Here is a 16,987-nt window from a genome sequence, read left to right as displayed (position 1 = left end):
TTATTTTGCTTTTGGGTTGTCAGTTTCAAACATTATTCAGATATGGACATATACGTATTTGATAATGCTACTAAAAAGGAAGCCCTTATTTAGGGCCACTTGATTTTTCTCTTCAAATAAAGTTTATGAAATGGTGAAATTCTTCATAACCACAAGACTTGTCTGAATTGAAATTGTTTCATTTGAAAAAGCAATGTACTAGCAACTCTAGGCCACAGAATTCTGATACCATATTTTTAAACAAGAGTTTTCTGAAATCAAGTTTTTAAGAAAATGGAAGCACAGATTTCACTTATCCATAAGCCTGCATCAAAAACAGATATTGCTGCTCTGCAACCTCTGTGTGTATTATACTTTAAATGAATAAATATGATGTGTGAATTCATGGTTTGTTAAATTGCCATAATGTTGATGCTACCTTTTTAGATCCTTATTTATGTAGTAGCAGTTTAATTCTGACAGGCCGATGAAAATACAGAATTTTTATTTTTTTGTGTTGTGTTATTAGTTGCAGCCATACAAAATACGTTGGTTTTTTTTATTGCAGAGTTTCAATTGTGATCTAATACATCCGTTTCATGAATATGCAATTTTTAAGTGTTTTTCTGACAACAAAACATTCAGAGAATAAATTTTGACAGAATCATTTACCAAATGACATTCACCAAATTTTAACCTCTTTTAATTGTGACAAACTTCTACAAAATCTGTGCAGGAGTTGCTGAGAAAAAGTTCCTCAGTTTCTGTGTATTTAGGTAGGCGCTCCATAGCGAAAGCTTCCATCAAAATGAAAAGCAGTGTTTGTTGTTCGGTATGACCATATATTGTTGGGGCACAGATGTTGTTGAGAGCTTCGTGACAGATTTCGTTAAAGCTTGTGCGAGCATTTATGGCACTACTTGTTGCAAAATCTTTATTGCAGGGGCTGACATGGATAAGGAAGGCAAGGTTACGAGGTGGGGGGGGGGTGCTATTAAGTCATTCAACCAAAACAGACTCCAATCACAAACACCGAGGAAAGCACCAAGTGCAGTTTTGTGTGCAAGGACAAACCCCTCGGGTTGACATTTTCATAATGTTGTTCCTGATTACAATTTGAAGTTTATTTTTAAAGCATAATGAAAAGATGTCTTATCAGTGTCATGTTCGCTTTCGTGCTGTTGCAGTAATGAGAAAATAGAGTTGTAAATAAAGTCAAGCACGATGCAACATGCAAAGGAAGAGAAAATGGTAGGTGTAAGGTTAAAATATAGGAAGACAGACGAGTGTATCAGAGAATAGGTGTAGCCAATATTCTAGTTCACATCATGAGCAAAAAATGGTCCCTGGTTATGCCACGTGCAATGCATAAAACAGATAAACAATGGCCTGTTTGAATGAGTGAATGGATATGAAGAGACCACTGATAGAGTAAGATAGAAAAGGTTTCATGGTTTCAAAACAGCGCGTAAAGTACGAGGACACAGAAAGTGTCCTCGTACTTTACGCGCTGTTTCGAAACCATGAAGCCTTACCAACAAGCTCAAGCCCATACCCTTTTAATAGAAATGGTACTATCAATGGAAGAGGCATCGCAACAAAATAGCAGCACGAGAGAGCAGCATTGTGACATGATGAAATGACCTTATTTGCATGACGCCACGAGCAACTGTCATACTAGCGGTAGTATGTTTGCTTTTTTTTTTTTATCTTGGTGCCTGCACTCCTTCTAAATGACGTTGGTTGTTTTAATGGGTCTAGCTTTGCACAACTGTGCTGACACTGCTCTATCTGAGCAATTTATTAAACATTTGCAAAGCCCAACATGCTCCGGTGTGCACAACACATGTTGCCGTATTAAAGTGTAACGCAAGAGTGTCACTTATGCGTAAAGCTGCCAACAGGGACAGACAAACAAGGCTGTGAAACGGATTGAAACTATGCCTTCTCTTTACCCAAGTTCAACCTGTACCAACTGAGCACTTAGTCCTTCTACTTTAATGCTTTGTGTTGCTCGAAATTCAAAATTTTTACCGTATTTATCATAAACTTGCCAAAATTGCAGCCATGTTGAAGCTTGCAGGCAGCTGTGTTTCCAATGCTAGCATCCGGACAAGTGAGATAACAGAAGGAAACTGTACACACTGGCCACTAACTTCGACAGGTTCAGCCATCTAGTGTCAAAACTGTTGACTAGAAGCTGGCTGTCACGTATACTATTCATTGGTTCATACTGTGGGTTATGTCACCGCATAAGAATCAGTCATACTCATCATTGCCTATATTGGTTTAAATTCAGGCTGCAACTATGCTAGTGGTAAAGAAGGGCATGAAGGAGCATGTACACCAAACTCTTGGGTTGTTTTTTAATCTTGGCTGTTACAGGGCTGCATGGGACCATAACAGCAATATTATGCACAGTAGCGTCCACAGTAACTCAATATTGCACACTTTCCAATTTCACAATTCCCACCTGTAGGGGCAAAGTAACCATTCACTGACATACATCCACAGCAACCATATTCATTAAGGTTACATGATCCACAAAAGTGTTGATAGCAAAAAGCTCATCCTTCATCTTGATTCCACATGCACATGTGCGTCTCCTGGCATGTTTTGGAAAACATGTGCTCAGATGTTACTCATTAGGCATTAGCACGTTTAATGTCACGTTATCTTGCTCTTGAAGATGTTTTAATGATGGCTCTCATGACTAGTCTTGTGATTTGAGCAAAATTTAGACCATTTTTTTGGCTTTAAAAACTGAAATAAATTGCCCTTTAACCATCTGCAATCATAGTTTTGCGGCAGAATTCCATGTGTGCATGCAAAGCCCCATGCTGCAATTAATCTAGCCTCTAAAACTAGTGTCTATGCTCCCTTAAGCGGCTGGTGACGAATAATTAGTACTACATGTCTTTGTCCTCAGGACAAATTGGTGTCAGTGACGAGCTACAGCATAACAAAAGCCCTCTCCTTCTCATCCAGGCACACATGGCAGGTGGGCCTGCCTCTAGAGAAAGGAGTGCGCTCGGACTTCATGTACCTGTCAGTCTGCGAGCCCCTGAGCTTTCCTGACAGCTCTCCGGCTGCAGTGTGCAACGGCAAGTCCGCGTGTCGTGTGACTGATGGCAAGGCGGAGGTGTACGCGGACTTTAGTGCCAACGCCTCCAATGTGGTTGTGAGTGAGGGCTGGTTGTTTGTCAAGGGGAACACATGTGCTGGAAGCTCCAACACAAACTACAAGATATCCGTTAGGATCAGCTGTGCAGCCCATCTTGTAAGTTTTCTTTCATTCTTTTTTAAAAATGTATCTTTAGTTCAAGTCTCATTTTCTGGAATTGTTCTTGGTGTGCTCCAAAGTTCTTTTTCCCACTGACCTTCACTGCGATAGGACTAAGAGTTTTGCATTGGTGATAGGTGGTGACTGATGGGTGGTGGCCATGATGTGTTAACCAACTTGTCAGTCACTTCTGGCATGTACAGCCTGCAAAAGCTTAGACATTGAGATCGGATCTGTATATTACCCTGGAGCAATCATGATGGAGGTGTGGATTAGGACACCATTTATAGCAGATGCAGATCACTCAGTCTGGGTTTAAACTGCTTACTAAACTTGGTGAAAAAGCACACGGATCTCATTTTCAGGTTCCTACTTTGTAAATGGCAAGAGTGGAAACATTCTGCAGTATTTATGCTTAAGGTTAAGTCTTATTTTTACTAAAGTCTTATTATTACTTGTCTCAAGGGCTTATTATTGGCAAAAGTAATAAGCCCTTGAAATTGTGCAGTGTTACTTAGGCGACTTCTTATGGGCAAATGGTCCTAATTTGAAGTCTTAATGTTGAGAATATTGCAGCTTTGCATTAAAAGACACCATTAACATACAGATGAACACCTTTTGAAAGAACATGTGAGCAAAACTAGCCTATTGACCTTGCGTGATCTGTTGTGGTAGCATGATGCTGTAAGGAAGCATCAGCACTTTTAGGTTTGTTGGAATTTACACCACCAGAACACATTTCACCACTCATGTATGGTATGTTTATGTGTACACATATCTAACATACATACATACATACATACATACACCCGTGAGCAGAAGTATACGGACCACGGAAGCGCGAGCCGAAATCGCTGTCTACGCCGTCTAGTCGCGAGTCGTCTGCTGTCAAGAGCATTGCTTTGACGGAATAGCTGTCGAGAGTGTTACTCTCTCGGAATTTGTCAGAGAAATGCTCACGACAGCAGACAGCTTGCCACTAGACGGCGCAGACGGAAAAGATATACAAACGGCAATGGTCCGTACACTTTTGCTCATGGGTGTACATACATACATACATAAATGGGCATGCTTACTAGTGTCATATGCCTGAACAACAAAAGCTTATGTGGAATGTGTGCATGTGTGTGTTGATGTGCATAGAAAAGAATAATTAGTCTCTAAACCTCGTTTCATTGCATTTGAAATTAGCAGTGTCAACCTTGCTTTATTCCAGAACTTGAAATCCAAAAGGAGAGTTTGTAATTGAAGCCAGCACCCAATTCATATATTTGTGTTGTGGTAACATTATTTACGCATTGTACAGTTCTGTCTGTTCAAATGAGATAGCGAGCCTGGATCACTCGGCACACTATTAGGAGCAAGATATGCAGCTTTTTATGAAATGGAAGGTCATTGCATTGAATACTGTTCCTCTCTTTTTTTTCTTTCCTTTTTTTCACTGTTGTATTTGAGCACTCATTCACTATTGTATTGGAGCATGCGGATCAAATTGGAGGCATGTTGTGCTCCTGTAAATTGGTTTTATATATTCATGGTTGTAAGATCTTTTATAACAATATGGAAACCTCTCCTACATGCACATTTTGCGCTTGATTTCAGAAATGACCATGCAGCATATTGCGAGAGCATTCTATTGGAACAATGGGAATTCATATTGTTGCAGAGCCATCACTGAAATGGTGGATCAATGAAAAATTTGTTGGTGGGGGTTGTACTGCATTCATCTAAGAGGGTAGAGAGAGAGAGAGAGAACAACCTTATTAAAAATAAATGAACCCCAGCCACTGGCACCGCTCAAGATAGTATGATGTACCATTCATGGTGTCGGAACTACACATGAAAAATTACCCATACAAACTGGATTGTGCTTCTAGAGTTAATGTATATGCTTATGTAGCACCCTTCCTCCCCCCCCCCCCCTCTTTAAAGGTAAAATATTTAGAAAAGGTTTCCCCAAGGATTGTGTTTTCTAAAGGATGGAATTGAATGTAGGTGGTTACATCCCGTGGTGGTTTTAAAGTGGCTGGAATATTTAACAGAATGTACGGCTCCCTCAACAACCATTTCTTTGAGTGCGTTTACAGTTGTAGTAAACTCAGTGGAAACTAGCGAATATTAACCAATGCTAACCAGTAGAGGCAACATGTATGTTAGAATGCCTCTAAATAGGAATTGCTTTTGCAGAATTGCTGCTTAAACAAAACTGCCTTTAATTAGGTTCGTTTTGTATTATACTGCAGCACCTTTTTACATCTTCATTCGGGAATGTTAAATGAGTCATACATTCCTGGTCGCTTCGGGTACCATTCAGCGAGATTCTATTGCAAACACTGTAGGCAAGAACACCAATTTTGCTGTAGTGGCCTACTTCTGTTCTGTGCCAACTTTCCTGTTACTCCGTCGTGCTGTTTCAGACATGCACGCACACACACACTGACACACTTTTCCCTGGAAACCTAGCCAGAAAATGTTTCTGCATTGAAAAGTGCAGTTGAAAGGACACTAAAGGCAAATATTAAGCTGATTTGGATTGTTGAAATAGCGTTTCAGACACCTCATAGTGCTTGTTTCATACAAAGAAAATCCTTAGTTTGAAAGTCTCTTTTTAGTAGTCCTCATATTGTTAGCATAATTCAAACTGCCGTCCTGAGAGAACAGCAATGTGATGTAGCATTTACCATGCCCGCCCTTTACTGCCTGACAGCCGACGCTGCAGTGCAGTGTAGCACAGTCCAGCGAAAATGGAAGTTGAGTCATGCTCAAGGGTAGCATCAAGAATTTTTTTCCATGAACCAAACAGAAACACACAAGTTGCATTTTATTTCATCGTGTAATGCGCTGCAATGTTCTTTTTTTTCTTTATCAAGTATAGTTTGAGTACTATTGATTGGTTGTGTTTAGGATGTTCTATGTCATCGGGTTCTGGTTCCAGAATGTCCCGCTGGTGGTGCAAATCATGTCCTTTACTTACCTGAATTTCTCGATTACTAAAGTGCTTCTGTGCACAGTGTTGACATTTTAGAGGTTCTCAGGCATTGACCTTTCACTGACATATGTTTTTTGCCGTTAATGTCCTCCTTAGGTAACTGTTATGAGTCGCGCAGCTAAGCTCAACGGCGCTGTTTCGATTCCCGACCACACCAGTTGCATTTCGGTGGGGCAGAAATGCAAAGAACACCCTTGTGCTTAGTATATTTAGGTGCATGTTAAAGGGATACTGAACAAAAATTTTTAAAAAATGAGGAAAACACCAAAATTCTACTCGTAAGACACGACTGTTTCGATAAACAGTTTATTTTACATATTTTTGAACATTTGGCTGTATTTTTGGAGGATCGTCAGCATGCGGCAGCTGCACCCCAGTGTGAGCCATGACGTCAAAGCCACCGTGGCGGATGCAGGGTGCACGTGTTCCTTTCCTGCTGCTTCACTTTCTCGACCTCTCCTTTACATTCCACTCTTCCCCTTCCAAAAAGCTGCTGAGACATGCCCCCCTCTTCAGGAGCTTTATTCCACCCGGGAGCATTGTTCGCTGCTGGTGCCATTCGTTGTGGTTCTATGAACTGTAGTTGGAGCTGAGCGGAATGAGACGCAGGTGATGGCTGGCATTGTTGGCGCGCCAGTTTCCGGTGACTGTGAAACTTAACCTCCTTTAGTTTATGGTGCGACCGCTAGACGTAGCAGTTTGTGAAAAAAGCATCAAGTTCATTATTTTCCGCTAGTTTGTCTCAAAACGATTGTCTACCGATGTCAGCACCCAATCTTTCAGTTTGGCTGAAAATCTCGGCAGCAAGAATTTTGTTCAGTATCCCTTTTGTGGGGTCTAAAATAAGCTGTGCTCATGGGACACATGGACACAGTCACACGGTCAGGCAACAAACGCATGGCATTTATGAGAAACTCTTACAACGGTGAGCTCGCCAGCAAAGTCTAATACATAACTAGTCACATGCTAAATAACCTAATACAATGCCAGGAAAACACATAGAACATAGCACACGCAAAACATGACACGTACAATGTACCGCGAATGTGCCGTCGCAGACGTCCAACTCACCACGAGGGCCTGTCGGAATGAGCTGCGGTATCGTCCCCACGGACCCACCATGAGAGACGTCCATCCACGAATGCTGCCAAACCCCAAAGAGCGAGAGTGTTCATCCCCATACGCATGCGCAATCGCGCTGCTGCCAGGCGGTGCTGCTGGTGCCACCGCTGAGCACAGTGCCATCTCTCACGGCGGCTACTAACTACGCTATGACGCGCAGGCACCATGAGGCGAAAACGACTTTATAGGGAATTGACAGCACCCCCACACTAAAACCCCAGATGGTCGAAATTAATCCGGAGAACCCCACTGCGGCGTGCCTCAATATCATAATGTACACATAAAACCCCAGGACTTATCATTAACTGTTATGAGTCAGTGTGGCAGCATACCTTCTTACAGATAAGGAAGTGCTACCAATGGCCATTTGGCCTTTACTCTTGTTTTGTGGTAGACTACGTGACAGTGCCAGAGATATTTCTAGCCAGGGAGAGCAAACATTAGTAGCAGTGACTTTGAGACTAACACCAACTTTCGTTCCTTCATGCAGGGATCTCCGGAGTATTTCCTTGACAAAAAGTGCCAGCTGTTTCTCATGTGGAGGACTTCTGCGGTATGTGCCGAAAAGCCTGCACGCACCGAGGTTCCCTGCACTGCCCACACCGACACCGGCCTTAGCCACGATCTCTCGGGCCTGATCAAAAGTGCGGGAGGGTACGTGGTGGAAACGACAGACGCGGACATGACTCTGGTCATCAACGTTTGTTCGGACATGCAATCTGGTGAGCACTGGTGAATTAGTAACTTCGGAGGTTGGGCTAGTTTGCACTGTGAAAAAGTGTAACAGTTCAGCTTGAACACAAAGAGCAGAAAGAAAAAGGAACGCCGTATGTATCTGATCTTTCTCTTTTTGAATATTATCTCAGGTTGTGCAATGCGCTCTCTGTAGTGTGTAGAATTACACGGTAGCCTTACTAGTGTGCTCGCGATCAACCGAAAGGAATTGGACATGTTCAAAGAAAGAAGAAAAAGTGCTCAAGGTCATCATGCACTGACGTAGCTACTCGCCCTTTTGTCACCTCCCCCTTCATGTAGTTTTCAATGTGCTTGTTGGGACGAAAGGAGAGAAAATGCATTTAAAGCGTGGACAAATATTTGTGGCAATTGATTCGTGAGACAGTAAACTGATGTCATTTGATCACTTGGAAAAATGTTGTAGGGCCTGTAAAGGTAAGTTTGTAAACGTGGGCAATGTGAATTTAAGATTTCTTCCTCACTTGCTCTTTTTCGAAGCATCTATATACCGTTTTTCTTTTTTTTTTCTCCCCCAACTGCAGTCTAAGGAGCAGTGTTTTCTATTCTGACAGTGATATTTTTACTCAAGCTTGTACTTGGGAAAAACTGCTCGAGTTGCAAAGGACCAGCGGATTACAAGCTAGTAATACCGCCGAACATTATTCTTTCATGTCACGCTCAGCCAATGGGATTACGTACCCACCAATGGCTGGTGCCTGCATTCTGGAAGGCAAGGAGTGCAAGTCTGTTGGCCATCTGCAGTCTGGCCTTCAGGCTAATGGCTCTGGCATCTACATAGAGTATCCACCCAGCCCTGGATCGACGCCAAGACCAGGTTGTACGTTGCCCCCCAGGACTTTTGTCCAGTTTCGTTGTCCACGGCGTGAACAAGTGAGTACCAAGAGTTGGGCGTAATTCCTACGACGTTTATTTATTAGGCAGTACACATGACAAAAGAAAAAGGACGAGGTTAGTGCTAGCCTTTCAACGGAATAAAATTGCTTTAGCAGACAATCTACACCGGGTAAGTTGGTCGGTGCGTCATTGTTAACTTTAACTATATGAAAACATAGTTCATTTTTCAGTATGCCTAGCAATTTACGTTAACAGAGAAAGAACTTTAAAAATTTTGAGCGGACTCCATCTGGCACAACTTTTTCAGGGGTGAAGGGCAGATGCTGTGGAATTGTAGGTGGAGCTTGTACTGAGTTCATAGGTTGTTGCAAAGTTGCTAAGTTGTAACTGCAAGAGCCTCTTTTGTACTGATGCATTCTTCATGGTAACAAATGATGAACAATCTGTGCTAATTTTTTCTTTGTGAAGCTGTGTTTGGACTTTGAAGGGGTTAAGCTCTTACAAAGTAAATCTTGCAGAGAAGCATGAGCTGGTAAAAAAACACATTTTTAGAAAATACAATTGAAAATGCTGAAGCTTTCATATTGTGTATGTCTGTAACAACAGAAAGAACGAAATAGGTACATGGCAAGTATCGATAACTAAACAAATGCTCCACGTGAGACGTGACAGTCTTTGTGAGCTTACTGTAAATTCTGAACTGTCTCTTTCTTTCAGAGTCATGCCCCGAGACTGATTTCAGACGTTGACTGCCACTACTACGTCGAATGGGAGACCCAACACGCCTGCTCATTGGATCTTCTTCGAGCCGATCCAGTGGAATGCAAATTCACAAGTGACAATCATGGCATTGACATTGACCTCAGCCCACTAAAGAAGGAAGATGGTCAGTTTTAATTTGCGAGTTGGGTTGTAAAAGGGCTTCAGACTCCTTTGTATGTACTCTATGGAGTAATAACAATACTTGTGGGATTTTACGTGCCAGAACTAGGAGCTATGATTATGAAGCATGCTGTAGTGTAGGTTCTACATTACAGCATGAAGTGTACAGCTGTAGGCTCTGAATTGATTATGACCAGCTGGTGTTTTCAATGTACACCTAATTCACAGTACAGAGGTGTCTTCGCATTTTGTTCCCATTGAAATGTAGCTGCCATGGCTGGGAAACGAACCAGTGTCCTTGAACTTAGCTGTCCAACACCTTAGCTGTTGAGTTACCACATCGGGTACACTTTACGGAGTCGTGTTCTTTTTAGGTTTGTTGTCGATTGTAGACATTTGTTAATCTCAACCATATGTGTTCTTTCAAAATCACTTGCTGAAGTCATGAAAAATCCTTGAACAGGGGGTTTAGGCAAAGCGTTTAATACTTGTCGCATGTGACCATATTTACGTTAATCTTTATATTTGCATTTGGTGGCACCCGCTTGGTGACCTTTGTATTTACCGAGTCAGTGATTCTTTCTTTGGAATGTTAATGCCAATTTCCAAGTGGGTTTGAAGTTCTGAGGACTTGAGAAAATGCTGCGTGGGTGTATGTATAGGGATGCGTGTTGTCATTACTAAGCATAAGATGTACTGTTCACAGGCATTATTAAATAGCACACTGGGACCAATTAACAAATGTTGCTTCGAAAAGGAAGATTGGAGGAAAAAAACCCAGCATGGTGCATTTGATTGGCTGAGTATTTTGGGCATTGCAAATGATCATCTGAGCCTGCCCTTGTACGTTCCTGCAAAATTTCACTAGCATGACAGGGAATTTGTGGGTTTTAATTAAAAACAAGTGCCTTGACGAAAGACTTTTGCCAAATCTTTTCAGCTCTTGGATGTAGCTGACTGCAATGTCTTGCAATTCATGGCATGTTTGTAATGAAGTCAAGCCTTTTTATATGTTGTGTGGGTATTAGTAATTCTGCTTGTCTTGCAGTAGCAGTTAAATGGCTCAGACGTTTCAGTGACTTTCTTGCCGAGCTAAACCTATGGCCTATCGATACTTGTTACGTTTTTCAGGTTTCTACACTACCGAAGCGAATATCAATGGCACAAAGGCAGTCATCAAGTACAACATTTGTGGTAAAGGCCTGGGTTCAGTCCAGTGTGGAAAGAAGCGAGTCTTCAGGTCGGCCGTCTGTGCCGAGATCAATGGGGAGTCATTTTCGCTGGGACAGGACCAAGAACAGACACTTCAGTGAGTTTATAGTCAGCAGTTCATTGTACACTCAAACCTCGTTATAGCGAACACGGATATAACGAATTATCGGTTATAACGAAGTAAATGAAAAGTAGTCTTGTAATATGTACAGTGTTAAAATTAACGTTTATAACGAATTTTCAGATATAACGAAGTTATTTTCGTGGCAGATGCGACTTTGTTATAATGAGGTTTGAGTGTAGTCGCTTGTGTTGCTTAGCACAGCCCTGAGGTTGTCATCTGGTGATCACAGTAGAGAAGTTAACTTTCCCATTAAGGTGTCAGGTGTTGTTGCCAAATACAGAAACCTTTTCCTGCATTGTGCAGGTATGATGGTAGCATTAGCCTTGGCAGCTTTCCACTGGTACTACACCTTTGGTGTTGTGTAGCTGAGCACGAAGTCGCAAGACAAAGAAGAATCTAGGAAACCAAATTTAAAGGCTTTTTTTTTTTCCAAGCAAAAGAATTTTGATTTCCCTGAAACATATACACAGTGCCAAATTCATTGTGAAGCTTGAACCAACAAAGTGAGCTCACTGTCTCAGCCAATTTAAGTGTCCTTTTTGAAGGCAGCGTTTCCCATTAAGATTTCATTTACCTGTCAAGGTTTTCTGCTGTCATAAAAGGAAGCCCAAGATGAGCTCAGTGGGCTCACTGTCTACAATAAGTGTGTTTATGCAAACATGTCACATTGTTTTTGTTAAATATGCTCTTTTACTGGAGTGTTACGTGTATTCTTTATTTATGCAAGTGATGCTCTCGTACAACAAACCTTGTTGAGCATAGATTTAAAGGAAACATCTTGTTTTGAAACCTCTTCTCATTGCATTGTGTCAGACTGAAACACAGTTTGGTCAAGCGTGGCTGCGTCTGACCTGTGTTCACCTGTTCCAGGCTCGTTGACGACGTAGTTACAATGAAGTTCAAGGACGGCAGTGATTGCGGTCCTTCTGGGTCAATGTGGTCGAGCGATGTTCATTTTGTCTGCAATAAACAGCAAGGTACGTTGACGCAACCACTTTTTGCTCTCTTTGTTCATGCCTAGCACTTCTGTGCTCGAAGACCACATGTGTGTACATGCCATGTGTGTACACTTTGATCATTCTATCTTTCCAATTGTCAAATTATTATTCTCTAAATTCATCTTGGCCTCTTGCATCTTACCAAAGGCTGTGCTTCTGTTCGAATTGCATCTGTTTGTGTTTGTTTTAGAGGATGGTGAGATGCAGTTTGGCTGGCTTGATCACAGCGCCTGTACCTATCACTTCATCTGGGAAACTGCTCACGCATGTCCGAAGGCTCGGGAAACTGACTGCATTGCAGAGAGTGGGGACGTTCGGATCAATCTCGGGCCCCTTTCACGACGTGGAGGTGAATTTCAATGCATAGTTCTGTTTGAACCTCGTGCATTACGCTATAGCCTTTGGAAGTGGCTTCTTGCATGTTTTTGCTTATACCGTAAAATCCCGAGCAAGCCCCCCCCACAGTGAAAGATAATTGGACAAGATAGTCGTGGACCAAGATTCATTATGGCGGCAGGACAGCCTCTAAGAAGAATGCACACCTGTTCTTTGAATGAAATGCTTTATTGATACGCATGCATTTACTGTTTTTACTGAACCGGAAGGAATCCTTGTGTGAAATTTCATGTGTTATGACAAGAGGGGAAAGACGTCCTTCAAATGTTCCAACAATTTATGACAATTTATAATGCAACCCCGAGGCACCACACTGTAAAATACTAAAAAAACGTGCACATATCTAAGGACTCTTAAAACTTGTCTTCCTAGGAACCGCTGCTGCAGGATTCTGTAACTCAGAGCAGGTTGAAAAAAAAATGGCAAGAGGGGGGGGGGGTGTTGTTTGCTCGGTCATTGGCACATATTCCAGGTCTCCCGAAAAGGGGGAGGAGGCGTTTGCTCGGGATTTTACGGTAGGTGCCTTGGTGGGGGTTCTTTCACGTTGTTAGTTGTTAGCTCCTCCCATTTACTCATGGCGTTGGTGTGCCGGTTACCTTGGTTGTGATAGTTATCTTGGTCATCAAAAAAGTCAACTAACGAGGGAAGTGACAAAAGCATCGCACAGTAATAATGGATCAGAAACATATGGATCAGCCAGGCATCATTAGCTTTGTCAACAACAAAAGAATTGCAGTATTTTAGTAGTTGCTGCATGCATTCAGGAAGTATATGATATGCCAACTTTTGTGTGATACACCAATACAGTGCTATTGTCACTTTTCTGGCAAATGTTCTGGCTTCAGTCATTGGTTTTGATGGTACTGCTTTTGTCAGTTCCTGTAATAATTAATGTATTTATCAGTACAAAATTTTGTTGTGGGCAGAGCACATGTCCAGTTACTTTATTACTTTTCGCTGGTGTTGTCGTGCTACCGAAATGGACAAGTGTTACCACCAGCCTCACTTGATGGGAGGAATTTGTTTCCCGAGTGGCGTAAAATGAATCATGGGACATCAATAATGCGGTGGCATGTTGTGGCATGTTGCACTTAATGCAAATGTTGTGGCATGTTGTACTTCATGCACTGCTGTGCCACATTGCATGCTTAATGCTGAAGTTCTCTCAAGGCTGGCTTCAAGCTATATCATCGTGTTGCAGGTGATGCTCCTTGGACTGCTCTGGGCAGCTTGAAAAGCGACAAGGAGAGTGTCATATTGATCAATGTATGTGAAGGCCTTGGCAAGACAGAGGTTGCGAAGGAGTGTGGAGCGACGAGCACAGTTTGCGTGAAGAGTAAGTTGGCAAAATGCATGGGGTACCATTGCTAAATGTGTTTGCGCAATTCATTAGCACGCTGGGTAGAATTGCAATGCCTGAACAGAGACCATGGGCTCATTGGGGGCACTTTTGCCAATTCAGAATTCGTAATGCTTGTTGAAACTTGAGAAAATTTCTTAATGTTAAACTGCCATTTTCGAGGCCGCAAAGGCCATAGTTTAATGGAGTGCTAAAAACACATCAGTTTTGCTTTTGGATAAACCTACTGGATTTTGATTTGTCTGGCCTTGATATTTATGGAAGCCTTGAGTCAAGCCAATCTGACCTGTTCATCTTGTGTTGATGAGAAACACTGTAAAAGCATTCCTGTTACATGTGCAAGAAAAATGTTTGCTTATTGTTTTATTGTTTTGTGTTCAAGCAATTAGTGATCCTAATACTTCAACCCTTAAAAGTGCTTTGTGAAGGCCTTGTGAATGCTTGAAAAACTTTGAATTTCTTCTGCAAAATCTGTTACATACCCTAGGCTTTGTTTGCCAAAATTTGCCTTTCTTTCTTTCTTTTTTTTTTTTTTTTGAAAATCTCTGTAGAGAGCAACGGAAAGAGCGCCATCTATGGAACACAGCTGGCTAAGCTTGTGTACGACAGGGGTAGCAAAACGGCCTCAATGTCCTCGGAAGGTGGTCCCTGTTGGAATGGCAAAAACCTTCGTTCTGTAATTACATTTATCTGCAAACCAGGTAACTTATTTAGCCCACTCATTGTTGGCTTCTGTTTACGTATTATGATTGAATTAGTGCTGACCTGACCCTATTAAAGAGATATAGTTTTAAGTGAAAAAATGATAGTGCCTTAAGTGTGCTGAAAAGTTCCAAGCTGAGGAATTGTTGGATCTGACCCTTCTACGAAGGTTTAGTCACAAATACCTTTCAAGCACAAATTATAAGGTGTTGTGCAAGCCTTACTTAGATTTTCCTTTGTCAAGGCTTTGGATTTCTCAGAATATTTGTTTATAAAGCATTGCTATTAGGGGTGTGCGAATATGCGAAATTTCGAATATTTTTCGAATAGTGTTTGCTATTCGATTCGATTCGCACTGGAATTTTCCTATTCGAACGATTTCGAACTTCCCAAAAATAAATACAGTCAACGTCCAATTGAAAGTGCCCCTTCAGATTTTTAATATGCTTCACCTCATTACACTCTCGTATTGCGGCAAAGCTGCCTTTCAAGCTCCATTACGGTCGAAGTTAGCCGAGAGACGGTCAACATCCGATTGAAAGTGGTCCCTAGATTTTCAATATGCTTCACCTCATCACACCCCCGTATTGCGGCAAAGCTGTCTTTCAAGCTCAGTTGCGGTCGAACTTAGCCAAGACACAGTCAACGTCCCATTGAAAGTGGTCCCTAGATTTTCAATAAGCTTCACCTCATCACACCCCCGTATTGCGGCAAAGCTGCCTTTCAACCTCCGCCACGGTCACAAATGTATTAACTAAAAAAAATGCTGGTTCCAACATGGAGATAAAAGATATGGCAGAGTTGGAGGCTTTATTAATGCTGTTTTGGACCTGACATTTGGGCAGAAAGTTCGAAAAATCGGACGCCGAAGCTTTTTAGCATCCGAGATTTCATATGTTCTTATATATCGACGTCTACGAGGCAGATTTGGAACTCCGGACTTGAAGGGAGCACACCCTTGTCCACCACATTAGTTGGGCTTCCACAGAAGTTGAAAGAGGAGGAGAGGCTGAGGAAATGGCATTTTTGCCTATCACGTGCAAAGTGTAGTCTGCAACGCTTTGGTTGCACCAAATCATGTACATAAATACAATTCGGCCTCTACATTGCCTCATTCTTGATAAGACAACTATGAAACACCAACCCGCCAGTGCTTCATCAACCTAGCGAAAAGAAACTTTCATGTTGCTATCTCATAAGAATATGCTTAGGAATCCTCTCTAACTTTTTTTTCTGCAATTTCGCTTCGAAGTATTCGAAAAACATTCTAGAAATATTTGAGAAATATTTTAAAAATATTCGATTCGATTCACTCACGCTCCAATATTCGAATTCGCTTCGCACCCAAAATTTTGCTATTCGCACAGCTCTAATTGCTATGTCTTTCACACTCAAACGCTGTGGTACAAGGATGCTGGCTTATAGTACTGATGCATAGATTCACCTGCCTGCAAGGGTAATGCATGTAACTGTTTGGAATGATTTTTGTTACACATTATATTCCGTTCATGCAGCGCTAATTACGGGCAGCAATATTGATATATTGGAGGCAAAGTGGCATTGAAAACTGCCAGTGTTTTTCTTCGTGTCAACAGAGACAATAAGTATCAATAAATAGAGTGAAGAAAATGCGCATTGGCACCAGTATTAAACCTGTTAAGGTTTTTCATGTTATGAACTAAAGCACCTGTAGTCTGCACTGTAGTGAACACAAGGGGACGTGGCATGGTGAGGCACCTATTGCAGTGTGTGTGTGATTTCATAAAGACAAATGAAAACAAATCTCGTGACCTCTGCACACAATTGTCATGCCATTTCTTCAACCCCTGCCACAGCTTAAACAAAGGGTACCCCTACCCTCTGTAGGATATCTTCGCGTGTATGAGTAGTTTAATACTCTGGATATACGGAGTACTTTTATTTTCGACAGATCCCAGTAGAGCTAGAACATGAGTAAATGTGGCTGCATGATATAGAAAGATTAACCAGCGCAAAAAAAGATGGAACACTTAGGAAGGACAAACACACACAGTGCTTTTTTGTGCTGCTTAATGTTTCTCAATCATGAACCAACTCGCCCAAGCAGCAGTTTTGCATGATATACTATTGTTTTTGTTATTATAGGCTTCCAAGTGAACATCTCCATCATCGTTGTTTCTTAGTGCATACATAATTCTGGTTTGCCTTTCTAGGTGCCGTTTCAACAAGTCCACAGCTGGTCCGGGAAGTGGAGTCCGAGTGTCTGCTGGAATTTGAGTGGCACACTGCTCTTGCCTGCCCTCGGGCGTCCCATGTCGGCCAGGACTGTCGAGTCTACAATGATGCTCTTGGTAAGTGCTTTTGATGCATT

General features: G+C 41.9%; 1 protein-coding gene across 1 annotated transcript in view; it reads left to right on the top strand.

Annotated features, from left to right (window-relative positions):
* Window positions 1-16,987, top strand: part of LOC119397571 (cation-independent mannose-6-phosphate receptor) — a 78,472-nt gene that overhangs the window by 2,904 nt on the left and 58,581 nt on the right. The window contains 10 exon segments of the mRNA XM_049417118.1: window positions 2,968-3,259; window positions 7,864-8,095; window positions 8,791-8,999; window positions 9,681-9,849; window positions 10,977-11,154; window positions 12,052-12,158; window positions 12,370-12,528; window positions 13,777-13,911; window positions 14,487-14,636; window positions 16,830-16,967. Coding sequence (XP_049273075.1) covers window positions 2,968-3,259; window positions 7,864-8,095; window positions 8,791-8,999; window positions 9,681-9,849; window positions 10,977-11,154; window positions 12,052-12,158; window positions 12,370-12,528; window positions 13,777-13,911; window positions 14,487-14,636; window positions 16,830-16,967 — 1,769 coding nt within the window.

The sequence above is a fragment of the Rhipicephalus sanguineus genome, chromosome 6 (genome assembly GCF_013339695.2).
Source record: "Rhipicephalus sanguineus isolate Rsan-2018 chromosome 6, BIME_Rsan_1.4, whole genome shotgun sequence".
Taxonomy (NCBI): Eukaryota; Metazoa; Arthropoda; class Arachnida; order Ixodida; family Ixodidae; genus Rhipicephalus; species Rhipicephalus sanguineus.
The sequence above is the reverse complement of the archived record's forward strand: the minus strand, read 5'-3'. Positions and strand labels throughout refer to the sequence as shown.